Raw genomic sequence first — 24,982 nt, 5'->3', positions numbered from 1 at the left:
TATGTAGTACTTTTGCAAATTTTGATCTATTAAATTAGGGCATAAAAACTTCATAAACAAATGCAGAAAAGTAGAAATATTGAATGCATAATTTTCAAAACCAGATTGAAATAAAATTATATTTCATAAAGGGCTATGTAAACATAGATTAAAATTAATTGGAAGCTGAATAATATAATATTAAAGAATCAGTGGATCAGAGAACCAATCATAGAAACAATAAATAATTTCTCTGAAGAGAATTGACAACAATGAGGCAACATAATAAAATTTATGAGATACAATAAAAGCAGTACTTAAGGGGGCACATCTTTAAATGCTTACATCAATAAAATATAGAAAAAGCACATCAATGAATTGAACATGCAATAAAAAATAGAAATAGAACAAATTATAAATTCTTAATTAAATACCATGTTGTAAATACTGAAAATCAAAAGAATATTAATAAAATTAAAAATAAGAAAGCCATTGAAGTAAATAAACAATGAGCTGGTTTTATTGGGGGGGAAACAATAAAATTAGATAAACAATTTGCTTTAAAAAGAAAAAAAATCAAATTAACAATTTCAAAATTGAAAAGGGAGAATGTATCAACAATGAAAAGAAAATTAAAACAATTGTTAGGAGCTTTTTTGCTCAATTACATGCCTGAAAATCTGATAAGCTAAGTAAAATATCTGAATATTTACAAAAATGTAAATTGTCCAGATTAACAGAAGAAGAATAAAGTACTTCAATAATCTTATTTTAGAAAAAGAAATTAAGCAAGCCATAAATGAGCTCCCTAAAAAAAAAGTTCCTCAAAACAAATGGATTGAGTTCTACCAATCATTTAAAGAACAGCAATTGTAGTTCTACATAGCTATTGAGAAAAAGAAGGAAAGAAAAATTCCTACAAAATTCGTTTTATGACACAAATGTGGTACTGATAACTAAACCAGAAAGAGCCAAAACAGAAAGAAAATTAGTGAATATTAATGTAAAAATTTCATCTAAAATACCAGCAAGGAGATTAAAGCAATATATCATAAAGATCACACATTATGGCCAACTGGGATTTATACAAGAAATGCAGGGCTGGTTCGTTATTAGGAAACTGTCAGCATAATTGACTACATCAATAATTAAACCACAGAAATCATACCATTTTCTCAATAGATTCAGTAAAAACTTTTGACAAAATACAATCTCATTCCTACTTTAAAAAAAAAATCCAAAACATTACAAAATATAGGAATAAATGGAGCTTTCCTGAAAATTATTAGTTTCTTTCTAAAACTATCAGTAAGCATTATTTGTAATGGGGATAAACAAGAAGCCTTCCCAGGAAATTCAGAAATGAAGCAAAGATGCCCATTATCAATACTGTTCTTCAATATTGTGTTAGAAATTTAGGTATAGCAATAAGACAAGAAAAAAAATTTTTAAGTAATTAGAATAGGCAATGAGGAAACAACTATCATTATTTGCAGGTGATATGATGGTATACTTAAGAGAATCAACTAAAAACTAGTTGAAACAATTAAACAACTTATTAAAGTTGCAAGATACAAAATAATCCATATAAATTATCAGCATTTCTATTTATTACTAACAAAGTTCAACACAAAAAGATGGGGGGAAAATTCCATTTTAAAAAACTGCTAACAATATAAAGTACTTGGGAATCTATTTGCCAAAACAGGATCTATATGAATTCAGTTACAAAACACTTTTCATACAAATACAGATCTAAACATTTGGAGAAAGATAAGTTGCTCATAATCTGGAATTATGCCCAAAAAGTTATCAAACTGTGCATACCCTTTGATCCAGCAGTGCTACTACTGGGTTTATATCCCAAGGAAATACTAAAGAAGGAAAAGGGACCTATATGTGCCAAAATGTTTGTGGCAGCCCTTTTTGTAGTGGCTAGAAACTGGAAAATGAATGGATGTCCATCAATTGGAGAATGGTTGGGTAAATTATGGTATATGAATGTTATGGAATATTATTGTTCTGTAAGAAATGGCCAACAGAAGGAATACAGAGAGGCTTGGAGAGACTTACATCAACTGATGCTGAGTGAAACGAGCAGAACTAGGAGATCATTATACACTTCAACAATGATACTGTATGAGGATGTATTCTGATGGAAGTGGATATCTTCAACGTAGAGAAGAGCTAATCCAATTCTAATTGATCAATGATGGACAGAATCAGCTACATCCAGAAAAGGAATACTGGGAAATGAGTGTAAAACTGTGAGCATTTTTTTGTTTGTTTGTTTTTCTTCCCAGATTATTTTTACCTTCCAAATACAATTCTTCCTTTGCAACAACAACAACAAAATTCGGTTCTGCACATATATATTGTACCTAGGATATACTATAAGATATTTAATATGTATGGGAAGGGAATGCCTGCCATCTAAGGGAGGGGGTGGAGGGAAGGAGAGGAAAAATTCGGAACAGAAGGGAGTACAAGGGATAATGTTTTTAAAAAAAAAATTACTTATGCATATATAATGTCAAAAAATGTTAAAATTATAAAAATAAAAAAAATTAACTGTTAAAAAAAAAAAGATAAGTTGATCATGGGTAGAACAAACCAATATAATAAAAATGACAACTCTACCTAAATAAATTTCTTTTTTTAGTGTCATATCAATAAAACTACCAAAACAATTTTATAGAGGCAGGAAAAAATAATAACAAAGTTCATCTGCAAGAACTCGAGACACACAAGGGAATCAATTTTTAAAAATGTAAAGGAAGGTTGCATAGCCATACCAGATTTCAAACTGTATTACAAAATGATAATCATTAAAACCATGTGGTAGTGGCTAAAATAGAGAGTGAATTAGTTGAATGCCTCAGGTACATAATACATAGTAATAAGTGATCTTGATAATTTAGTATTTAATAAATCCAAAGATTTATGCTTTGGGGACAGTAACTCACTATTTGACAAAAATTTCTGGGAAAACAAGAAAGCAATTGGACAGAAACTAAGTATAAATAAGAATCTTACACTATATACCAAGATAAAGTCAAAATGGGTTTATGATTTGATTTAAAGGGTGATATCATCAGCAAATTAGGGGAGCATGGAAATTTTTATCATTATGGATAAGGAAAGAATTTGCAACCAAATAAGAAATAGAAGGTAATGTTTAGAAGAATATGCAGGTCCATTATCTATTTTTATTTCTTGTGGCACACCCATAATTGCAAATGCTTGGATAAGGAATTCAGTGACCACTCAGGCTGTCTCTTTTGCTGTTGGCACTGCAAAAGTGAATCCTGAAAAGGTATCTACCACCACGTGGATAAAAGACAGATGGCCAAAAGATTTATAATGGGTCACATCCATTTGCCAGATTTCAGTGGGTTTCAAACTATGAGGATTCTTCCCTGGAGGGAGTGTAGGAGTGTGGAAAGGAAGGCAAGCTATACAGCTTTTTACTATGCTCCTAGCTTCCTCTCTTGTTATTCCAAATTGTAAACGTAAAGCTCAAGCAGCCTGATGATATTTAGAATGAGATTCTTGTGCTTCCTGAAATAAAGGAGTACTGGCTAACATAGTTAAAAGGCTATCTGCCTTTGAATTTCCATCAAAAATAGGACCTGGGAGTCCACTATGTGAGTGGACATGCAAGATATAAATCTTGCCTGGATGCTTTCTCACTTGCTCTTGAAGTTCCTTAAAGAACTGATAAATATTAGAGACTGCAAATTTTATTTGGGCTGTGGCAATTCTTTGTACTACACCTACTGAATAGGCTGAATCAGTAATTATATTTATGTGTCCTGGGTAATAAGTAAGAGCTAGCATGATAGCAAATAATTCATTCTGTTGAGTGGACTGAAAAGGAGTCCTGACTACTCTCTTTATGGTTAAATCATGAGAGTATACAGCACAAATCTTTTTTTTTTGGAGGCAAAGTCCTCCACATCTGTCCAAAGTTCCCTAGAAGTAGGGTTTAGTCCATTGTCTCTTTTAAAGCTGATGCTGGCTGAGATATGATTGGAGATTCCAAAGAACTGGTCTGCATTCCATGCAGAGAGTGGGTCTGCTGTGCTGACAATCAAAGCTGATCAACGCTGATCTAGGTCCCAGAAGCAAGTCAGTATCTGTAATTTGACCAAATCTAGAGCACAAACATAAATCTAACAAATAAAGGTTAGTTTACAGGTCAAGCTGTAACAGCACTTAGGTCTCACAAACTTATGTTAATTGTCCTCTTATTATTTAAAACCCTTAAAAAAACAAAGCACAAATATCCAGTAGCAGATAAATGATCAGGCAAAAAAAAAAAAAAAAAAACTTATTTGCCCAAGTATTTAAGATAGAATGATTGCATATAATACAACTGAAAATAGCAAGGCATGACATAATTGAATCGCATTAACAATTCTATTGACCATTGCTCTTATCATAGAAATCAGTTACATGAGGAAAAAATGCAAAAACATAACTATAACATGAGCAGTTAAAATGCAACTTCCAATCAATTGTCCCACTAACTGCCAGAAGGTAGAGCTTTAAAACTCACAAAAAGCATTAACTAATTAACTAGTTAACTTTAAGCTCAAGAAAACTTTTTATTCCCAGTAACAGATTCCATTAATCAGATTTCTGATAAATTCTAAAACAAATATTTATCATAACCTTATATTGATAACAGTAAGGAATTTGTCTCAATAATTTCACAACTTAAACAACTATCATATTCAAATAGATATTTCATAAGTGAGCACTATACATACAATTCATATTGCTTTTAAAATGCCCATTACATAGAAAAATATCCCAAATTGCATATTGTCCTTGACAGAAACACTTTCAAAAAACCAAGGAAAAAAACTATTATTTTTGAGTCTCTTTAAATAATCTCAGGATGACCCAATACAATCTTTAAACTTATACTTTAAACTTATACAGAATGTCCAAATACCACATACAAGAATTCAAGAAGTTCTTAAAATAGCAATTAAACTTTTAGTGTGGATCACTTTATGACCATATTCAGGTCCCTGTTCAGGCGCCAAAATGTCAAGGTCCAGGCTAGCTCCTCTGAAGGGCTCAGAATAAGTCCTTGTCAGGATAAGCAAAAAGTCCTTGCCCCACTTTGGGCACCAATTTGTAATGTTCTGTTGTCTCCAGAAACTGCCAATTGCTCTCTGGGAGGAGATCTGCTGTCTCAACTCAATCTCTCGGCCAGATTCTTCTTCCTGTAGAGAGCCGCCAACTCTGACCTAGAGTAGAGACTCCCCTCCCTTGCTCAATGTTGCTTCTTTTATCCTCCCAGAGAATGGGCGTGGAATAACTCAGGGGCTTCTGGGAAAAATACTTCAACTAATTAACTTGCTCCTCTTAAACATGTAAACTCCTCCCCAGAAGTTCGAAGGGGTAAAACTCCCCTTAAAGGGCGGAACCAGAGAATTGTTAAGTACTGACTTAGCATTTAGTAAGAACCTAATATCTCATTATCTCATTAGCACTTAGTAAGAACCTAACAGAATGAGGCCAGAAGATAAACCTCACAGAGTTAAAAGGAAAGAAGAAAGGAAGTGGAAGTGCTGATTGTATGAGACAATCTTTTCAAGGAGTTTATTCTTGAAAGAGAGAAGAGTGGTAGGATAATAGTCAGATGGATCAAGGGAGGATTTTTTAAGAAAAGAAGAGACATGGGTATGTTTGTAAGCAGCAAGGAAGTAGTAAACAAATAGGGAGGGACTGAAGATTAGTCAAAGAATAGGAATGCTGGAGGGAGAAGACTTGCATACATAAAAGGGTTTATTTTGGCATCTGTTCATTTGAGACAGTGATGAAGGAAGAGATAGTGGCCGAAGACATGTATTTCTGAGTGATATGAGAGGAGGAAGAGGGAAGAAGGAGCAAATGGCCTCAGTTTTTTTTTTCAGTGAAATTTGAAGACAGGTACTAAGATTAAAAAGTATAAAGGGGTGGCAAGAGGAGGAATGAAAAGGTTTGGAAGAGCCTCTATGGTGAGTGGGGAAGTGAGTCAATTAGGCACAATCCAACTCTGATCTTTTAATTTCCTTTTAGTTCTGATACTCTGTGCTCTAAGATTACTATCAATTCTAACACTCTATAATCCTACAAAATTATATTTTTCCAAAATGATAAGACCTTAAAATTGGACGAGGCAAGATCACTTATACTGAGAGGGGGAGGGAGCAGGAAACATTCCATAGGAAATTTGACACTTGTATTAGCCTTTGAATGGTAGGTAAGTTTTGAAAAGGAAGAAATTCCCAGGAATGGGAAACAGTATAAGCAAAAATTCATAGGCAAGAGAATGTGGGACAGTATCAAGAAAAGGTAAAAAATATCTCATCTGTTTTGGCTTCACTTCCAGAGCTTGTAATAAAATTTGTGCAGTAACACGTGTGCTTCTTTGTTCCAGAACCCAGATTTGTTCATATGGATTTCATACAAGAGAGCAGGGGAAATATTGATGGAGATGATGACAAAATTTATGTATTCTTCACTGAAACAGCTATTGAATTTGAATTCTATGAGAAACCTCTAGTTTCCAGAATTGCTCGAGTCTGCAAAGTGAGTAATTGTTTAGTGATGCTGTTTTGCTTGTTTGCATGGAGAACAAACTTTTATGTATGAAGCAAGCAAAGAAAGTCTTGAACATGGACCATATGATCAATTAATGACTGATCCCTAGGCCAATTTGTGCTATAAACAAAGAACAACGAGAAGCATACACCCAGCCACTACTCTTTCCTGATAACATAGCTAAAACATGATAGCCAAACCCTTCCAAAGTGTCTCTCAAAACCTTCTCTTGTGTCTTTCTGAAAGGCAGAACAGAGGAGAAAGGGTAGAAGGAGAAGGAAAGGAAGACAGGAGTGAAAGGAAAAGAAAGGAGACATGCAGCTGGAAACTCTACTATCTGTTTTTCTCCTCTCCATCTCTCTTCAGCATTACTCCTATGAAATTAACTCCATCCCTATTTCATATCACTATTTCCATATCAAAGACACACTGGTTTTGATCTACTAGTTAACATTGTTATATCATAGTAAAAACACAGAAAATTTAAACTTTTTTCATTATTCCAAAAATTGAGTTGTTCACAGATTCAGGCTTATGTTAATGAAGAATGGGAGGAGATTCATCATCTATTCTTTTTTTTTTTTCATCTATTCTTGATGTTTTTGAGCACATCATCTGTGTCTGTGTCACATCAGGAAAAGAAAGGATCCTTCTTTCTTAATTTTTTCCCATAAAGCTCAGTGTTCATTAAATCCTTTATCTTTCATTCTCACTCTTTAGCATGTATAAGTTGCTGGAGGACCTTGTCATCTGGGATCCAGTTCTGGTTTTGCCATCAAATCTCTCTGTGACCTCGAACAGATCACTTCAGATTTCTGGGTCTCATTTTCCCCTCCTCAAAAAAAAGAGGTTGAATTCGATGATTTGTAAGGTTCTTTCCTGTAATTCTGACTTAACACTATGCTTTTCCCCTGTCATCTTCCATTCTAACTATTTTTTCTTTTTGATCTTTTGGATCATTCTTTATCTTTGTTATCATGGGTCAAGCAAAGTTATTTCTTTTGCCTGGGAAATTTAAAATTATAATATCAACTGACCTATTTTTAACTAAGATGATAGTAACCACTAAATATGTTTGTGTGTGTGGATTTGTTTGCATCAAAACATTTTATCATCTTCCATTGTTATTCACCAGAAGCCTGTGTCTCTAAGTTGGGACATTTTTCTTATTATAGGGTGATCTTGGTGGAAAACGACTATTACAGAAGAGATGGACATCATTTTTAAAAGCCAGCCTCATCTGTTCTTTTCCAGAATCAGATTTCCACTTTAACGTTGTTCAGGATGTGTTTTTACTTAAGACAGGGGACTGGAGAGAAACAATCTTTTATGGGATTTTTATGCAGCAATGGTAAGATGGAAAAATTTTCTTCTGCCCCTGAAAAGCTGAAACAGTTCAAGCTAGGTTGTTTATCCATAAAATTAATTTGTTTCCACAAGAATTGTTTTTAATTAAACTATAGTTAGAAAAGCACTTTGAGAAAGTATTGTTTTGTGAAAGAATCCATAGAATACTAGAGCTAGAGGAACCTTGGAACACAGAATATAGAATATCAGGACTTAGAAGAGACCTTAGAATATGGCTGAACTAGGAGGAAATTAAGAATATGGAACAGGAAGGGCTGGAAGGGACTTTCACATATACCAGAAAATCTGTATCAGAACAGATTTTAAGGATGATCAGGCCTACCCCTACCCCATACTCTTCTTTTGAAATGTTCAGTTGCACAGTTTTTTCCTCTACCCAAACCCTACTCATTAAGAAAACAAGAAATACAATATCTATTATACATATATAGTCATGAAAAACATAATTCCACATTAACTTTGTTCTGAAAAAAAGGCAAGAAAAATTAAGAAAAAATATGCTTCAATCTGTACTCTGAATCCATCAATTCTCTATGTGAAAATAGACAGCATCTGAATTCAATTCTTCCTGTGCAACAAGAAATTCGGTTCTGCACACATATATTGTATCTAGGATATACTATAACACATTTAACATATATAAGACTGCCTTCCATCTAGGGGAGGGGGTGGAGGGAAGGAGGGAAAATTCAGAATAGAAATGAGTGCAAGGGATAATGTCATAAAAAATTACCCATGCATATGTACTGTCAAAAAAAGTTATAATTTTAAAATTAATCGATGATTTGTAAGGTTCTTTCCTGTAATTCTGACTTAACACTATGCTTTTCCCCTGTCATCTTCCATTCTAACTATTTTTTCTTTTTGATCTTTTGGATCATTCTTTATCTTTGTTATCATGGGTCAAGCAAAGTTATTTCTTTTGCCTGGGAAATTTAAAATTATAATATCAACTGACCTATTTTTAACTAAGATGATAGTAACCACTAAATATGTTTGTGTGTGTGGATTTGTTTGCATCAAAACATTTTATCATCTTCCAATGTTTCCTTTTGCCCTTAGTTCTATATTCAGAGTCTAATGCCTTTTCCACAGGACAAAGTACTTGAAAACAATTATTATGTTGCTCTCTTTCCTTTTCTCTTTTTCATTAAGAAAATACTTTTTGGGATAGCTAGATGACACAGTGGATAGAGTACCAGCCCTGGAGTCAGGAGGACCTGAGTTTTAACATGGCCTCAGACACTTAATAGTTGTGCGACCTTGGGCAAGTAACAACCTTGATTGCTACCTCCCCACCAAAAAATAAAAAGAAAGAAAGAAAAAACTTTTTTCTTCTCCAGATTAAACATTTTAGTTTTCCTGAATTAATCTTCATGTAGCTTGTCTTTAATTCCTTCCTCATCTGACCAAGACCTACTTCCTCTGGATACACCCTAGCTTGACAATAGAAAATATCAGCATTGTAAAGGTCCATAAAAATCTAGTCCAATTCCTTCATTTTGCATATGAGGAAACTTGAGAACCAGAAAAAGGGTTTAGGATACACACTGGTAGCCAGAATTCAAGTTCTGGAACTCCACACCATCATTCTTTCCCACACACTAGTCTTTGGTGTTATTTTATTACATTCTCTAAGACCCACCTGTCTTCTTGTGGAAAAGCAGGATTCCCAGTGCATAGCAGAATGACTGTAATTCACCTTATCTTACCACAGGAGAACAGAAGAATGGGCAGTTGAAGGAAATGCCCTTACAGGCAACTGACCTCTACAATCCTGCAGACATAGTCACTAGGAGCATAGGGCTTTGAGGACTTTAAATAACATCACAAATCCATCTAAAAGACATATCATGCCTTTCCTTTGAATAAGAAAATTATTTTTAGTAGAAGTTAAAATGTGGCCAAAGAAAACAGGTAGCAGCATGCTCCTTGGAAGGTTATTTCAGCTTTAACACACTTCCTTCCTGTAATGATGCAAAAAGTATAATTCACTCTATTTTCCTTTCCCCCCGCCCTGCATTTTTCTTAGGGGGAAGTTGGATACCACCGCAGTTTGTGCTTATAGTATGAAAACAGTTCAAGATGTTTTCTCCAAAGGAAAATACAAAGGACTTATAACCATGGAAAATTCTCATGTTAAGTGGGTGATGCACAGAGGAGAAGTTCCTGTCCCTCGACCTGGTGCTGTAAATATTCTTTTATTTCCTTTAGGGGAGAAAACAGTATAGGAATAACCAATCCAACCACAGAATCACAGAATAGAGCAGAAGGTATCTAAGCTGGAAGAGAACTTAGAACTTAGAGTATAGAATATAGGATGTTAACCTAGGAAGGGTACTTAGAACATAAAATATCAGAATTGAAAGCAATTTTAGAGATCTTTAGTCTGATATCTTAATGAGTTAACTGAAACTTATATAACAGAAAGTAAAATGACTTATTCAAAGTCACATATCAAATTAGTAACTTAAGTCTTCTAGCACCTACAATGTGTACTTCATCTGCTTTGTTTCATTTTAATCATTTGGGGGGGGGGAATTGGTATCCTGCTTCTTTATTGAAGCTATTAATTGTTTCAATTAGTTTCTTGGCTGATACTCAAAGATTTTTAAGTAAACTATCATGTCATTAGCAAATAGGGATAGCATTTTCTTTTTGCCTATTTTTATACCTTTAATTTCTTCCTTTTGCATTATTATTATTACTGGTATTTCTGGATCTATTTTAAATAAGATCAGAGAAGGATGGCATCCTTGTTTTATTCATATTATGGAAAAACTTCTAGTCTTTCCCCAAAACATATGATGCTAGCTTTTGGTTTTAGATAAGTCTTTCTTAAAATATTTTTAAGGTTCCATGATGCCTATATTTGAGATATTTGGGCATTAAATAAAACATTTATTAAATACTCACTATGATCTAATTGACATCTGGGCACTATGCCAAAAGGTGGGTGGGACATGATGCAGAAGTTCAAAGAATCAGAAGGAGGGCAGGGTTAAAAATGTACATGACTTGCATTATCTTTTTAGAGGGAACCACACAAATGAAGGAATCTGTAGCATGATAAGACAGTTGATCAGAAGTTAAAAAAATATATAACTCCCCAAAACCCCACCCCGCCAAAAAAAGTTAAAAGTAACTTAGAGTATAGAACTTAGAATGTCAGCCTAGTTGATGGAATTGAGTTAGAAGTGAACATTGTATAAATGAGTGTTGTCAGTGACCTCTTCTGCATTCATTGATAACAACATATGGTTTTAGATACTTATTTTTAAGTAGTTATGTTCTTTGTTTTCCTGGTGTTGAATCTTCCTTGTATCCCTGATATAAACCCAATTTGATCCCTGTGAATGATTTTTTAAAATAAATTGCTATAGTTTTTTTCCAGCTTTTATCTAAAATTAATTCATTAATAATATTGGTCTACAGTTATCTTTCTTTTCCCTTGGTTTACATATTAAGATCACATTAAAAGTATACTTTTTACAGTCAATATGCTTTCAAAATAGACCTGAGTTTTGTTTCTTCCACTGACTTGCTCAGAATAAAAGAGTTATTATGAACTCAATTAGGTGTTCATTGTAGAGCAGAAACCAATTTGAACAAGGTCTTCCTGGACTCCATTCAAGGGATTTATATTTACTAAAGTATCAAAAAGATATCTGTAAAGTATTCTTGCATCTTGATTCAGTGTTTTCCAGAATAGAAAACAACATTGTTGTAGTTGATTGCCTAATCTAATCTAATCTAATTTAATCTAATTCACTGTATTTTTAAATATTTATTACTATTATTATTATTCCCAGTTGTTGTTGGGTTTTTTGTTGTTGTTGTTACTAGTTATGAAAAACTAAAAAGAAGTCTTTGTTTGCTCTTAACCTGGGGAAGCATATCCCTGAAAAATAAATAGAACAACTATTTTGAACCACTAATTCTGAGATGGCTTTTCTTCCTATATCTCTATTGCCTAAGGTCTTACACCAATCCAAGTGTGTTCTTGCTTTGGTGAAGAGGCTTGTATAATCTTAATTTCTCTTACCCTTTGCAACTCTTTCTTCATTGCTCTATCTCCTACTGCCCCCACTGTCCCATTACCTGCAAGATTTCTTGAGCTACTGAAATACCCTACCTGGTTTCCCAAACTCTTATAGTTGGACCCACCTCCTTGAAATCATGAAGTACCAAGGGGATAGAGGCATTCACAAACTTTTGGTCTACCTCCAGAAGCTTTCATGACTAAGGAATTGTTTGTCTTTCTTAATGAGCAGACCCTCAGTAGTGCCTGATAAAGTTGCTAACTTTTTATGTAGACACCCTTCTTATCATTATTGTAATGGCTATTCTTGTTCACAGAATCTCAGAATTGGAAAGACTGTTGGAGGTGGGTTGGATCAGATGATCCCGAGGTCCTTTCTAACTGAGGTTTTGAGATTCTTTGACGTCATTTCATTCAAAGACAATGACACAAGATTTCCCCTTTAGTTTACAAGGGGCGATGTATAGTAAACTCTTCTTAAAATCCCTGCCTTGGAGACTTTTAGAATAGGAAAGTACAGTTGAATGATCCAAACCATTTCTTTTAGATCAAGAGGGATTAAATGTTTTGCTCAGGGTCATATGGCAAGTAAGAGATCTGAATTGTAACCAAGTCTCTTGTCCTAGATACCAAACATATATGTTTGAATTTTTGTCATTCTTCCTTTTTCTTTTCCTTTTTGACAATCAATCTTACAATCTTAAATGACTTTCTCAGGGTCACATGGCCAGTAAGTATCTGAGGCCAGACTCAGGTCCTCCTGACTCCAGACCTGGTCTTCTATCTACTGCCCTCCACCCCCTGTCTTTTTTCTTAAAGAGAAAAAAAAAAAAAAAAGACTTACACAATCTGACAGCAGGGTTTATATTTACAGGCTTACTCATCTGCATTTGATTTACCTTTATTTCAGTTCTCATTTTATGAAGCAATAAATGCTTGTAACTTGTAAGATTTTACTGACTATTCCACATAACAAATGTTGCTTCTTTTCTAGAAGTTAGACCTTTCCAAATGTAGACATCTTGTTTTGAGCAGTTGCAAAATAAGATAATTAGTTGTAATTATACATCTCTTGTACTTTTTCTAGTGTATTAATAATTTTGCTCGGAGCATTGGATTTAACACTTCTCTTGATTTGCCTGATAAAACCCTACAGTTTGTGAGAGACCACCCATTATTGCACAGTGCCCTTCATCCAATTGGGGGTGTACCTGTGTTACTGAAAAGAGCCTCAGTGTATACTAAGATTGTAGTAGACAGAAGAATTGGTCTGGATCAAAGAACCTATGATGTTTTATTCCTAGCCACAGGTAAGTGATTCTTTGGAGGAGAAAGGAATAGGAAGCCTTGATCTAAAGAGATTTTCATGGCCACAGGATGCTACTTAATACAAAAAGAATTTTTAACTAAATTCCAACTCTTTTGGTTATACCAACCATTGAAAGGAACACTTTTTTTTATTCTAATGAGGTCAGGATTCATGATCAGTGTGATTATGTGAGTAGTATAGGGAAGATAGATACTAGATATGTTACAGTTAGCAAGACTGAACAAAAATGTGTCCCCATCAACTGGGGAATGATTGAATAAACTGTGGCATATGGGATGATGGATCATCATTATGTTGTAATAAATGTTGAAGGTGAGAAATTCAAAGAAATATGAGAAGACTTATTGGTTTTTTACAATAAAACATTTATACTATTACATTTTAAAACAAAGTAAATATGTAGTCCACTGTAATATTTTTAATGATAGTTTTTTTTATTTTCAAAATACAGGCAAAGTTAGTTTTCCACATTCATCCTTGCAAAGCCTTGTGTTCTAAATTTTTTCACTCTTTTTTCACTCTCCCTCCCTCGCTTCCCCTAGACAGCAAGTAATCCAATATATGTTAAACATGTGCAATTAGAAGACTTATGTTAACTGATATAGAGTAAAATAAAAAAGAAGAAACAAGAGATAATATACACCATGTCTATGAAGCTATTTTGCTTCCATTTCTTTTTTCTAAAGTTTTGCTTTAATATTAAATGTGAATTTCAGTGTCCTTAAAAACTATAATATGCTTAGTATCTATTTTGTATATCTTAAAATGCATTTGGTATTATGTAGACAATGGCTATTTGCACAAAGCTTTCAACTGTGATGGGGACATGTTCATTGTGGAGGAGTTGCAACTGTTCCAGACACCAGAATCTGTGCAATCTCTCAAACTGTCTGCAGAAAAAGTAAGTCCAGTTCCTTCTTTAAAATCATGATGGTACTGTGTACCATTAGTCTCTTAACCACCTGACTGTTATTTGATGCTTTTCATTCTAGTCATTAAAAACCTGTCTAGTACATAATCTATAATTTCTTTTCTTCTCTGAGAATATACTGCTGAATGTCTACTATTCTCTTTGTTCCTCCTTCCTTGGGATTTTAAGTAACAAGATCATCTTTATTATTTCTGGGAAGTCCTTTTGCTTATTTAATAAATTTTGTTTTTGTTTTTTAAGTAAGGTAGCACCTCATATAGACTACTCCTGACAGCAGTTACTTCTTCAGCTGTCTAAGGCATAAGCCTTTCTAGAACATTAGTTTTCAAGCCTCCACTGATATACTTCCCGTTAGACTACATTCATTCTTAGCCACATTTATAAAGGTAACAGTTTATTTCTCCACAGAAACCTAAGACACACTTTGCCACAAAAAACATAATATCCATGAAACAAATATTCATGTACAAATAGTATGGTAGAATTCAGGAAGATCTGTGTCAATTCAATTCACAGCTCCAGAACTGCAGAGACTGGAGCTCTTTTCTCTCCTATTGTCTGTCAGAACCATTAATCCAACTTCCCTTCTACTTCCTCAAATGGAAACCTTCTTGTATTAAATTAATATAGTTAAGCAAAACAAATCAACACATTGACTGTGTTAAAAACGACTGTCCGATTTTATGTTGTTATTGGTTCTTAACTTATTTGGGGTTTGGCGTTCTTTGAGTAAAATTATCATTTAATGGTCATAATCATTGTTTATATCATTCTTCTGGTTTTTCTTATTTCTTATTTTAATCTATAACACAATCCTCTTCATGTTTTTTTCTAAATTTCTCACATTCATCATTTATTATAGCACAATGATAATCCATTACTTTCATATGCTACAATTTATTCCCCATTCCCCAGTTGATAGAAACACGTTTTATTCAGAGCATCGTTAAGTATAACATTTCTAGTATCTGTCTTCTTTTTGCTCACACAACCACCACTCTTATCACACTCATGCTTCAACTAATGTAATTGCCTTTGATTCCATGCTCCTCCCTTTCCAATCCATTCTCCATGTCGCTGCCAAAATCAGTGATCTGAGGTATAAATCTAAACATGTTACTAACTGATGCAAAACTAAGTCAGTAGAACCAGAAGAACAATAGCAATACTTTAACGATAATCAACTTTGAAAGACTTAGTAACTGATCACCACAATAAGCAAAGGTTATTGAATTCAAAGGACTCAGGATGCTATCCACTTCCAGATAGAAAGAGAATGTTCTCAGAATACAGAATGAAGCATATTTACTTTTATTTCCTTCCTCTCTCTGTTGCTCATGCTAATCTTTTCAGGTTTGTCACAGGTATCATCTTCTCTCTGAAGCCTTCCGCGAGTCCAACAGTTGTTTATGTTCTCTCCTTTCACAAAATATCTTTATTTATTTGTGTGCATATTGAGAGTATGACCAAATAGAATATAAACTCCAAGAGAGCAATGAATATTTCATTTTTGGTCTTGGATCCACAGATTTTGATACAGTGCCTCCATAATAGATGCCTACTTATTAAATTGAAATTACTTTATTGTTGTTATTTAGATATTTCCTAAGCTGTGTTCTGTAGATCTTCTGGTGTTCTATACGATGTGAGTAGGAATTCTGTGGGAAAAATGTTATGTTAATAATGTTTCTCCTCTAAAATACTGATTTTGAAATGATGTCTGCATCCAAAGTATGGATCATGTACAGGATTGTTTTAATATCATATCTTCTCTTGCTCCAAAATTTGCCCAATGTCCGCTTATGCCCCAACAATCCATAAACTAGCATTTCCGACTTAACAGCTATATAATTCAGTCTTCTAAGCATTTCATGACCAACTTAATGTCAGAAATCCAACAAGCTGAGATTAGTAATCTTTGTGGTCTTGAAAGCTTGGACCTGTAGAGCTCAGTACCACATAGTCTTTTCAACTTATAAAAAGGAAGCAGGAAGAAAGTAGAAGAACAAAGAAGGGAGAAAATCAAAGCAGAGGGATTAATCATCCAGAAATCTTTGCTGAATATCTGGCAATGTGTGGAAAGAAAAAAACAAGTCTGGCATTAAATCAGATAACACTGATTCAGTTTGACAAACACTTACCAGGTGTGTCTCATTTGGTCAAAGTGCTGTGCTTAGGTGCTGGAGAGACAAAGAAACACACTTTAATGTCCCCTGCCCTCAAAGAAGTGAGAATCTTCAGGAAGATGTATGTGCTCTAGTGAATAATGTTGTACTTGGAATTCAAAGGCCTGAATTTGAATCAGGTTTCAGATATCCAGAAGTAATGTGGTCTGGGCCAATCCTTCTGGCCTTAGTTTCCTCCTCTGTAAATTGATAGTTTATTCTTAGTGACCTCTGAACTTCTTTCTATCTCTAAATCCGTGATCACTTGCTGATCTACAATTCATAGCTAAGTGAAAACAAAATACAGACAAGGTAATTTTGAGGTAGGAAACCACTAACAATTTGAAATATGAAAGTCTCTTATAGATTCAATGTGAAAAATGGTAGGTAAAAGTCAGGACCAGAAGTCATCGTGGATTCTGGGGAGAAATGGAAGGGGAAAATACCTAGAAATGACTTTAAGAAGCCAGAGAGTGATAAGTCAGAGAAAGAGTGGGCTAGAATCATTTCCTGAGCCCAAGTGAGAAGACGGGTCCTGTCTACAGCCCTGTAAAACTGAAGCAGCTTTTTCTATTTGCATTATGAAACATAAATGTAATAACCATGTCCTGTCCTTATAGGTAGGTGCTGCTGACCCACCATCATGCTAGCATCAAATTTTTGTGATTTTTCAGGTCATGGGGACAGATTTATCCTGATTTATCCCTATGGTCTCTCCTTACTCTCTTTTGTAATCAACAGAGTGGTTGGTTCCTCAGGGCAAGGTCAGGAGCTGACTAGAGTCAGAGGCTGAGTCTTTGTAATTAATCTAAGTTAACTTGATGATCATAGAAATAAGTCACTATGATTTTATTTGACGTTATTGACTTTATTTTTCATTTTTGTCTATCTCCCTGGGGCCTTACACATATCAGGCAGGCACTTCATAAAGGCACATTGAATTGATTTGCATGACTGTTAATAACACAGTTCTCTAACCAGATAAGTAGTTCTTGATGTAACACATCTGTGGAGAGAGATTTCAAATTTTTATTTATTTTAAAGCCCTTTCCACAACAAAAAAAAAGCATAGAGAAGCATAAGTCTTGTATCAAATAAGTACTATTAAGCAAAACACATTAGCCATATGCAGAAATATATGTATGTCTCATTCTGCACCTTCAGTCCATTATCTGGTCTGTTGTAAGAGGTAGGGAGTAGTAGACGTTATCATCATATTGCATTGATCAACGATCTCCAGTTTTTCAGTTACTTTTTTCTTTATAATGTTATTATTGTATAATGTATTATCTTTTTGCTTACTTTGTTCTGTAGTAGCTTCACATAAATCTTCCCAGGTTTCTCTAAAATTGTCCCTTTTGTCATTTTTATAGCAAAATAATTTTCCATTATTTTTATACTATATTATTGGTATATTTTTAACATGAGCAATAACCTTGTGTCCAGGTTTTCCTCAAAAGCCCTTGACCAATACCCAACATCCCACGATCAAGAAAAGGCCTGATCTATTTATTCATATTTTTCATATTTTCAGGGCATGTTGTATTTAGCATCATCTAGTCGGGTGGTTCAGGTCCCCGTAGCTGTGTGCAGCCGACACCAGCACTGCCTGGATTGCATCTTGGCTCGAGATCCATACTGTGCTTGGTCCCAGAACCAGAACCAGTGTGTTTCTGCAGTGGACTATACTAACCACTCTGAGTAAGTCAGGGTACACCTTCCTAAAACCCATAGCCTGTAGACACTTATTAAATGCCTGCTGTTGCCTGGCCCAAGACTAGTTGTCATGGATATAAAGAAAAAACAAAAGCTTATATTGTAAATGTATTTTACTGATCCATTCCAAGAAAGGGAGAGAGAAAAAGATAAAAAGAATTCTAGAGAGAAACTTAGGAGAATGTTTTACTTAGCTTATGTTCCCATAACACTGTATGGTTTACAGAGGGTGTCTGCACAGCAGTCCTGGGAAGGAGAGAGAGTATTAATTATTAACTCCATTTTTTAACTGAGGAAGGAGGGAAAAAAAGGCTAAGTGACTCCTTGGGGTCAGATGCTAGTGAGTGTCAGGTCCAGGAGGGGGACATGAGAATCTTCTGATTCTCAAAACCATTTGCACTATCCGGTACAATTATTTGAGCACTCATAGGTGCTTCTAAGGATCTTGTGATTAGTGTCCACTCACAAAATACTCTGGAAGCTAAAGGTAAGGCATCAAGCTAGATTTGGAGGCAAGAAGACCTGATTGGAATTATTTCCCTATTTATGGGACTCTGGGGAAATCTTTGAATCATTGATGGTAGCATGATAACTTAGAACAGAAGGGACCTTTATGTCCCCAAATCCAATCCCCTCATTTGACTGAAAAGGACACAGAGGCCCAGAAAAATGGTGTCATAGTCCAGGTTCAGAAGGCAGCAAGTGGCCGACTCAGAACCACACCTGGGTCTCACCACTCCTGCTGAATTCTGCGTTCTGTCCCTTGTGCCACCATGAAGCACATTATGTCTCTGAAGGAAAAAAAGGACAAATGGATACTTTTTTCTGATTTTCTTTTTAGGGTTTTAATTCAGAATATTAAAAGTGGAGATGTTTCAGAGTGTCCTGAAGTGGGTAAGTAAAAACTTGGTTGTACCTGGTGTGAAATGCTCCACTTCTTCCAGTGGGCTGTCCTATCTGTCCTCTGTCTATTACTGTCCTCCTGGGTCCTCCTGGTTCCTCTGTCATTGTCCTCCTGGGTCTTCTGTCTATCACTGTCCTTTTGGGTCCTCTGTCTAATACTTTTCTAATAACTGTCCTCCTGGGTAACCAGAATTTAAAAGCAGGTGTGGAGAGGGTCAGGTCAAGCGCTGATGCTTCCTGATGCCAGTCCAGCTTGTGGGCACTATGGCACCACCTAGCTTCCTCGGAAGCACTGCGTCCAGAGCGGCAACTAGGGTGGGACCATATCAGATTTGTCCCAGGAGTAATATTCAAAAGAACACACATCGCTATTTACAAACCACTCTTCCTTTGTACATGTGCCCGTATAATCTTACTTTCCAACCCAGCCCTGTTTCCTAGGTCTTATCAATCCTTATGCAGTAGTCGGTTTGCCCCAGGTAGGTCTCTGGAGAATGGGCTGCCCTCATTCGCGGCTGTATTGCATTCTCACTCAGATTGTCCTCTGTGCCTCCCCTTTCATTCCCCACAACTGTCCTTGTTCCACTGTCACCATCGCGCCTTTCCCCAAGTACCATGTGAAAGAATTTCTAATTAATAGCTTTAACTTTACCATATTTCAGTGTACTCCAAAACCCGAGGGGGCTTATCTTGTATTAATAGATTGTGTTTCATTATTTGCACTCTGATTAAAGTTCTTCCTTTTCTGCTACTCTTCCCTTCCTGCTTGCTTTCAGACAGGCCCATTCAAAATGTCATTGTGGCAGCCGGGCAGAGCAGCCAGCTGAGATGCTCCCCGCTGTCCAACCTGGCCTCCACATTGTGGCTATTCAATGGAAACCGCCTCCAAGCAGAAGAAACAAAGTATCTTCTCTATGGCCAAGGATTGCTGGTGTTTAATATAACGGAGGCGGATTCTGGACGCTATGATTGTCAGTCGGTAGAAAAAGTCGGTGGGAGGGAGCTGTTCATCACTGTGGAAAGCTATGTCCTTAACCTTTGGTCTGAGAGTCTGGTGAGCTTAGTGAAAGGCAGCTCAGAGTGGCCTCAAGCCGAGACGGCCCCTCCGAGCTTTAAATCCGATTCCAGAAAATATAGAGACCCTGCCCACTGGGGAGCCCAGAACGAGAAGATCCTCTCCAAAATATTCATCTCCTTGTTTGCCTTTCTCTTTTTCTCCTTGTTGTCCTGGAATTTTGTCAAAGGGCTCGCGTGTCTGCGCTCGGCGGTCCAAGAAAAGGTCGCAAATTCAATAAAATTAGATAGCTTGGGAGAGCTTTCCTCGGAAACCGAGGAGTCAGGCCCTCGAAAGCAGGCGACCTTAGCCGTCAACAGCTCCTCCTCTCTGATGCCCCTTGTCCTCGCTTCCTCAGAAGGTGACTCTAGGAACGCCAGTGCCAGCAACAATGCCGCCCGGGTGCAGTGAGTGAATGGGACTGAGGGAGATGAGGGGACCTGGCCCCCCAGGGCGGAGTGGAGCAAGGAGGCCCCTGCTCCTCCACAAGGCACTAGCAAGCCGGGATTCATTTTCTGACACAGAGCCTGGTCTTTAAAACATCTTCAGATTTGCAAAAAATAAAAAAGAGGCAGAGATGAGAGAGAAAGAGAATTAAAAATGTTTTTCAGAGTTGGCTCCCAATCTCTGTTTTCTATCATCATGTCACCGAGTGGGGTTCATTGGGGAAATGACTGGTCTAGGGGGGTCTGGGTGCCAGTGCTGCCTCTAGCACTTAATGTGACACTGTAATACTATACTCCCAGAGACACGGCTTTCCCCCTTTTAAAAATATGGAGGATAATATTTGCAAGATTTCCTGAGAGTATTACTATGAGGCAAGTATTCTGTAAGTCTTCAGGTGGTAGAGAAGTGACCCGTGATGAGGGTCTGTACCTCAGAACTCTTGGGAACCACCAGGGGCCTTTCCCGAATTCTGTGGTTATAAAACAGAGGGAGGTTTTCACTGGCCTTCCCCAGAGAAGGCCTAGGACTTGTGGCTTGCCTTAGCTCAGCCTTAAAAAGGGTTAAAAAATGCTCTGTTCTGTTTCCTGTACACATAGTTCACATTCTCCCATTTTTGAGCCGCCTGGGAAGCAGATGTTTCCTAGTCTGTTCAGTGCCTGGGATTTTGATTGGGGGAAAAAAAGTGGGGCTGGCTGCCAGGGCCACAAACTTCTTGAAATAAAGACAAAAGGAAAGGAAAAGAGGAAAAAAGGCCACTTTCAACATACCTCTGCACTCGGCCGTCATAAACAGGTTTCTTGCATTGGAGGGAAATCGTACTTCTTTCTTCGTTTCTGAGTCACCCAGATCATTCTCTTAGAACACTGGTGTACCCGAGCCAGGGTTCTTGTGTACCATAACAAAGGCTGCCAAAATGGGAGCCCACTGACAAAACTTATTAAAAACAGCCATCACTGCTCTCAGTTCCTTCCCCTTTTCCCTCCTGTTCTCTGTTCCCCAGCTGTTCATTAACACATCCACAAAAGAGGAGTGGGAGAGAAAAAGGGCAGAAAGGGAGGGGAGCCCTGGCTGTTCCTCCTCAGCCTCACCACACAAATGGAAAGTTTTGTGCAAGCTGGAGAGATGGGAACATTGGAGCTATCCAATCAGATGACCTTAAAAAACACCACCGAACAATCGACAATTGCAGGGATTCCTCCAGAAACGTGGGGGCAGTGGCAAAAGAAATTGACTCGAAGCCATAGCTAGTGTCTGCGCCCAGAAAACGCCAAGCTGTCTGCCCGTGGGGCACATGCTGAGAGGCAGAGACCCAAAGGCCTTGTCAGGTGGGCGGGAGGTCCTCAGTGGGGTGGCACATGGAAGGGGAAAGGCGTGGGGAGAGTGAGGGAGCTCCATGATGGAGGCCGGTCCAGCGAGCACCTGCAGCGCTCACGGTACAGAGAGTGTGCCTGGGCAAGGAAGCTGGACACAGTCTGCCCTCATGGAGATCCAGGTTGGGGGGGCACAGCACAGACCTCAAGAGACAGAATTGTAGGACGAATAGATTGGAGGAGTGACGAGGAGAGATGGGCAACAGAGGCCTGAGAAAGGTGCTAGTGATCCATGTTTCTTGTGCAGCAAGAGAACTGTAGAAATATGTACACATATATTGTATTTAACATATACTTTAACATATTTAACATGTATTGGTCAACCTGCCATCTGGGGGTTGGGGGGGAAGGAGGGGGAAGGAGGAGAAAAGGTGGAACAGAAGGTTTTGCAACTGTCAGTGTTGAAAGATTACCCATGCATGTTTTGTAATTAAAAAGCTATAACAGTGGATAGAGCACCAGCCCTGCAGTCAAAAAGACCCGAGTCCAAATCTGGACTCAGGCACTTAACACTTCGAGGCTGTGTGACCCTGGGCAAGTCACTTAACCTCAGCCTCAGGGGGGGAAAAACTATAATTAAAAAAAGGTGCTAAGTCAGGATGGGACTCCAAAGAGATTCTTACAGGTTGATAAGATGAGCCCAGTTTAATGAGATGTAATTTAATGGGAATAAATGTAGATTACTATACCTTCACAAGTACAGGGAGTATCATTAACTGGGCAAAATAGTATAGAAAAGTGGATACAGAGTAATTTGGGGGATAAGTAGGGTGATGAGAAATATTTTTGAAGAAACTTGGGTGAGCCTTGAAGGATGTTAGGGATTCTCTTAGCAGAGGTGCATAGAAAGACTATTCCAGGCCAGGGAGACAGAAATTGCAAACACATGAAGGATGGAGATGGAACGCTATGTACAGGGACCAGTAATTAGGTTGGTCTGGCAGGAACATAAGCTTCATAAAAAGAAATAATGTAAAAATATGAAGGCTTTATATGCCAGTTTTATCGTGGGGGCCAGCAGGGAGTGATGTGCTTTAGGGAAATCAATTTTAACAGCTATGTGGAGAAGGTGGAGAAGAGGAAAGCTGAAGATGGGGAAATCAATTAGGAGTCTCATAATAGGCCAAATGAGAGGTAATGAGATTAAGGTATTAATGTCAGTTATGGAAAGGGGAGGGATGCAGAGATGTTAAGAAATAGAGCTAACAAGATTTGGCAACTATTCAGATATGGAGAGGTGAGGAAGAGGAAGGCATGGGCGACTCCTGGTTTGTAAATCTGGGTGACAAAGAATGATGCTGCTCTCCACAGAGAGAGGCAATATGGGAGGAAAGGTATGGTTTCTGTTTTGGACACGAGTATGTGAGCTCTGGGGCAGAAGCCAGAGGGCCCTGCTATCAAGGAGCTCATCTTCGGTGGGGGGGAAGAAGCTAAAGGAACTTTGCTCTGGGAAGTCTAGGTGAGTGGAACAAAAGGGCAGATGGTCAACTCGTCATGTCCATAGGCAAGACTGGGGCCAGGGAAAAGGAAGGAGCTTGAATCTGAAAAGCCATGGGCCGTACAGAGGGACAGGAGCACAGGGAGCTGGTTGTCTGGCCTTGAGACCATAGATGGGGCTAGGTATAGATAAGTAGGGGGTGGGGCATGGGGCATCTCAGAGGAGGTGGAGAAACAGGCAGAAGGAAAACCAGAGGAAAAAATGACAGACTCAGGGAGGGGAGAGTGTTTGAAAAAAAAGAGAGGGACAAGCATCAAGACTACAGGGAAGACTGAGAAAAGAGATTGCTGGCATCCAGGTGGTGCAGAGGAGGCTGAGGGTGGTGCAGTTCTGAGCAGCCGGAGGCCAAACTGATGAGAAGCTCACACTATGTCCAGCATCAGTGTGGGGAGCCCTTTGGAGGCCACCAGGCTGCCCAAGAGGGAGCAAATTAAGTCCCCCCAGGTCAGAAACAGAACCAATCAAAACCCCATGCTGATTATTTGACGCTTTGGGCCTATGAGTTGCCACTACGCTTCCACATTGGCTACAATAGAGAAAACCTGAATCAACCCCCAACTTTTGTAACGTGCCAGATGCCATCCTAGATAATCTCAGCCCTGTGGGACACAACACACAGACGCGCACAAACACATAGATAAAACACATCTGGATAAAAGCAAGGTCATTTCAGGGCAGAGGTACCAGCAAACAGTTTGGGATGTTGGGGCAGGCTTCATATGGAAGAGGGTGTTTGTACTAAGGTTTGCAGAAGGGATTTTAAGAGGCGGAGGTGAAGGAGAGCATTCCAAGCACGGAGAATTGTGAATGCAAAGGAAGCCAGAGAGAATATGGGGAGGGAAGAGAGAGACAGAGAGAGACAGAGAGACAGAGAGAAAGAGAGAAAGAGAGACAGAGAGAGAGAGAGACAGAGAGAGAGAGACAGAAAGAGAGACAGAGAGAGAGACAGAGAGAGAGAGAGAGACAGAGAGAGAGAGAGATAGAGAGAGAGAGACAGAGAGACAGAGAGAGAGACAGAGAGAGAGACAGAGAGTCAGAGACAGAGACAGAGAGAGACAGAGACAGAGAGAGAGACACAGAGACAGAGAGAGACAGAGAGAGAGACACAGAGACAGAGAGAGAGAGAGAAAGACACAGAGAGAGAGAGAGACAGAGAGATAGAGACAGAGACAGAGAGAGAGAAAGAGAGAGGGGGGAGGGAGAGAGAAAAGGAGAGAGAGGGGGGGAGGAGGGAGAGACACAGAGACGACAGAGAGAGAGACACAGAGACAAAGAGAGACAGAGAAAGAGAGACAGAGAGAGAGACACAGAGAGAGACACAGAGAGAGACACAGAGACAGAGAGAGAGAGAGGAGAGAGAGGAGAGAGAGACAGAGAGAGACAGAGAGAAAGAGGAGAAAGAGGAGAGAGAGGAGAGAGAGACAGAGAGAGACAGAGAGACAGAGAGACAGAGACAGAGAGAGACAGAGAGAGAGACACACACACAGAGACAGAGAGAGAGAGAGACAGAGAGAGACAGAGAGACAGAGACAGAGAGAGAGAGACAGAGAGACAGAGAGAGAGACAGAGAGAAAGA

At 37.8% G+C, this 24,982-nt stretch overlaps 1 protein-coding gene across 4 annotated transcripts in view; it reads left to right on the top strand.

Moving 5' to 3' along the window:
* Positions 1-20,715, top strand: part of LOC141562895 (semaphorin-4D-like) — a 57,013-nt gene extending 36,298 nt beyond the window's left edge. For all 4 annotated transcript variants that reach the window (XM_074303198.1, XM_074303215.1, XM_074303224.1 and 1 more), the window contains 8 exons: positions 6,419-6,570; positions 7,758-7,933; positions 9,983-10,139; positions 13,080-13,302; positions 14,108-14,223; positions 17,953-18,119; positions 18,976-19,028; positions 19,814-20,715. In XM_074303198.1, the coding sequence (XP_074159299.1) occupies positions 6,419-6,570; positions 7,758-7,933; positions 9,983-10,139; positions 13,080-13,302; positions 14,108-14,223; positions 17,953-18,119; positions 18,976-19,028; positions 19,814-20,502 (1,733 nt within the window). In that variant the 3' untranslated portion in view covers positions 20,503-20,715. The remainder of the gene's footprint in view (positions 1-6,418; positions 6,571-7,757; positions 7,934-9,982; positions 10,140-13,079; positions 13,303-14,107; positions 14,224-17,952; positions 18,120-18,975; positions 19,029-19,813) is intronic.
* The last annotated feature ends 4,267 nt before the right edge of the window (positions 20,716-24,982 follow it).

Source organism: Sminthopsis crassicaudata, chromosome 1 (assembly GCF_048593235.1).
Source record: "Sminthopsis crassicaudata isolate SCR6 chromosome 1, ASM4859323v1, whole genome shotgun sequence".
Classification (NCBI taxonomy): domain Eukaryota; kingdom Metazoa; phylum Chordata; class Mammalia; order Dasyuromorphia; family Dasyuridae; genus Sminthopsis; species Sminthopsis crassicaudata.
The sequence above is the reverse complement of the archived record's forward strand: the minus strand, read 5'-3'. Positions and strand labels throughout refer to the sequence as shown.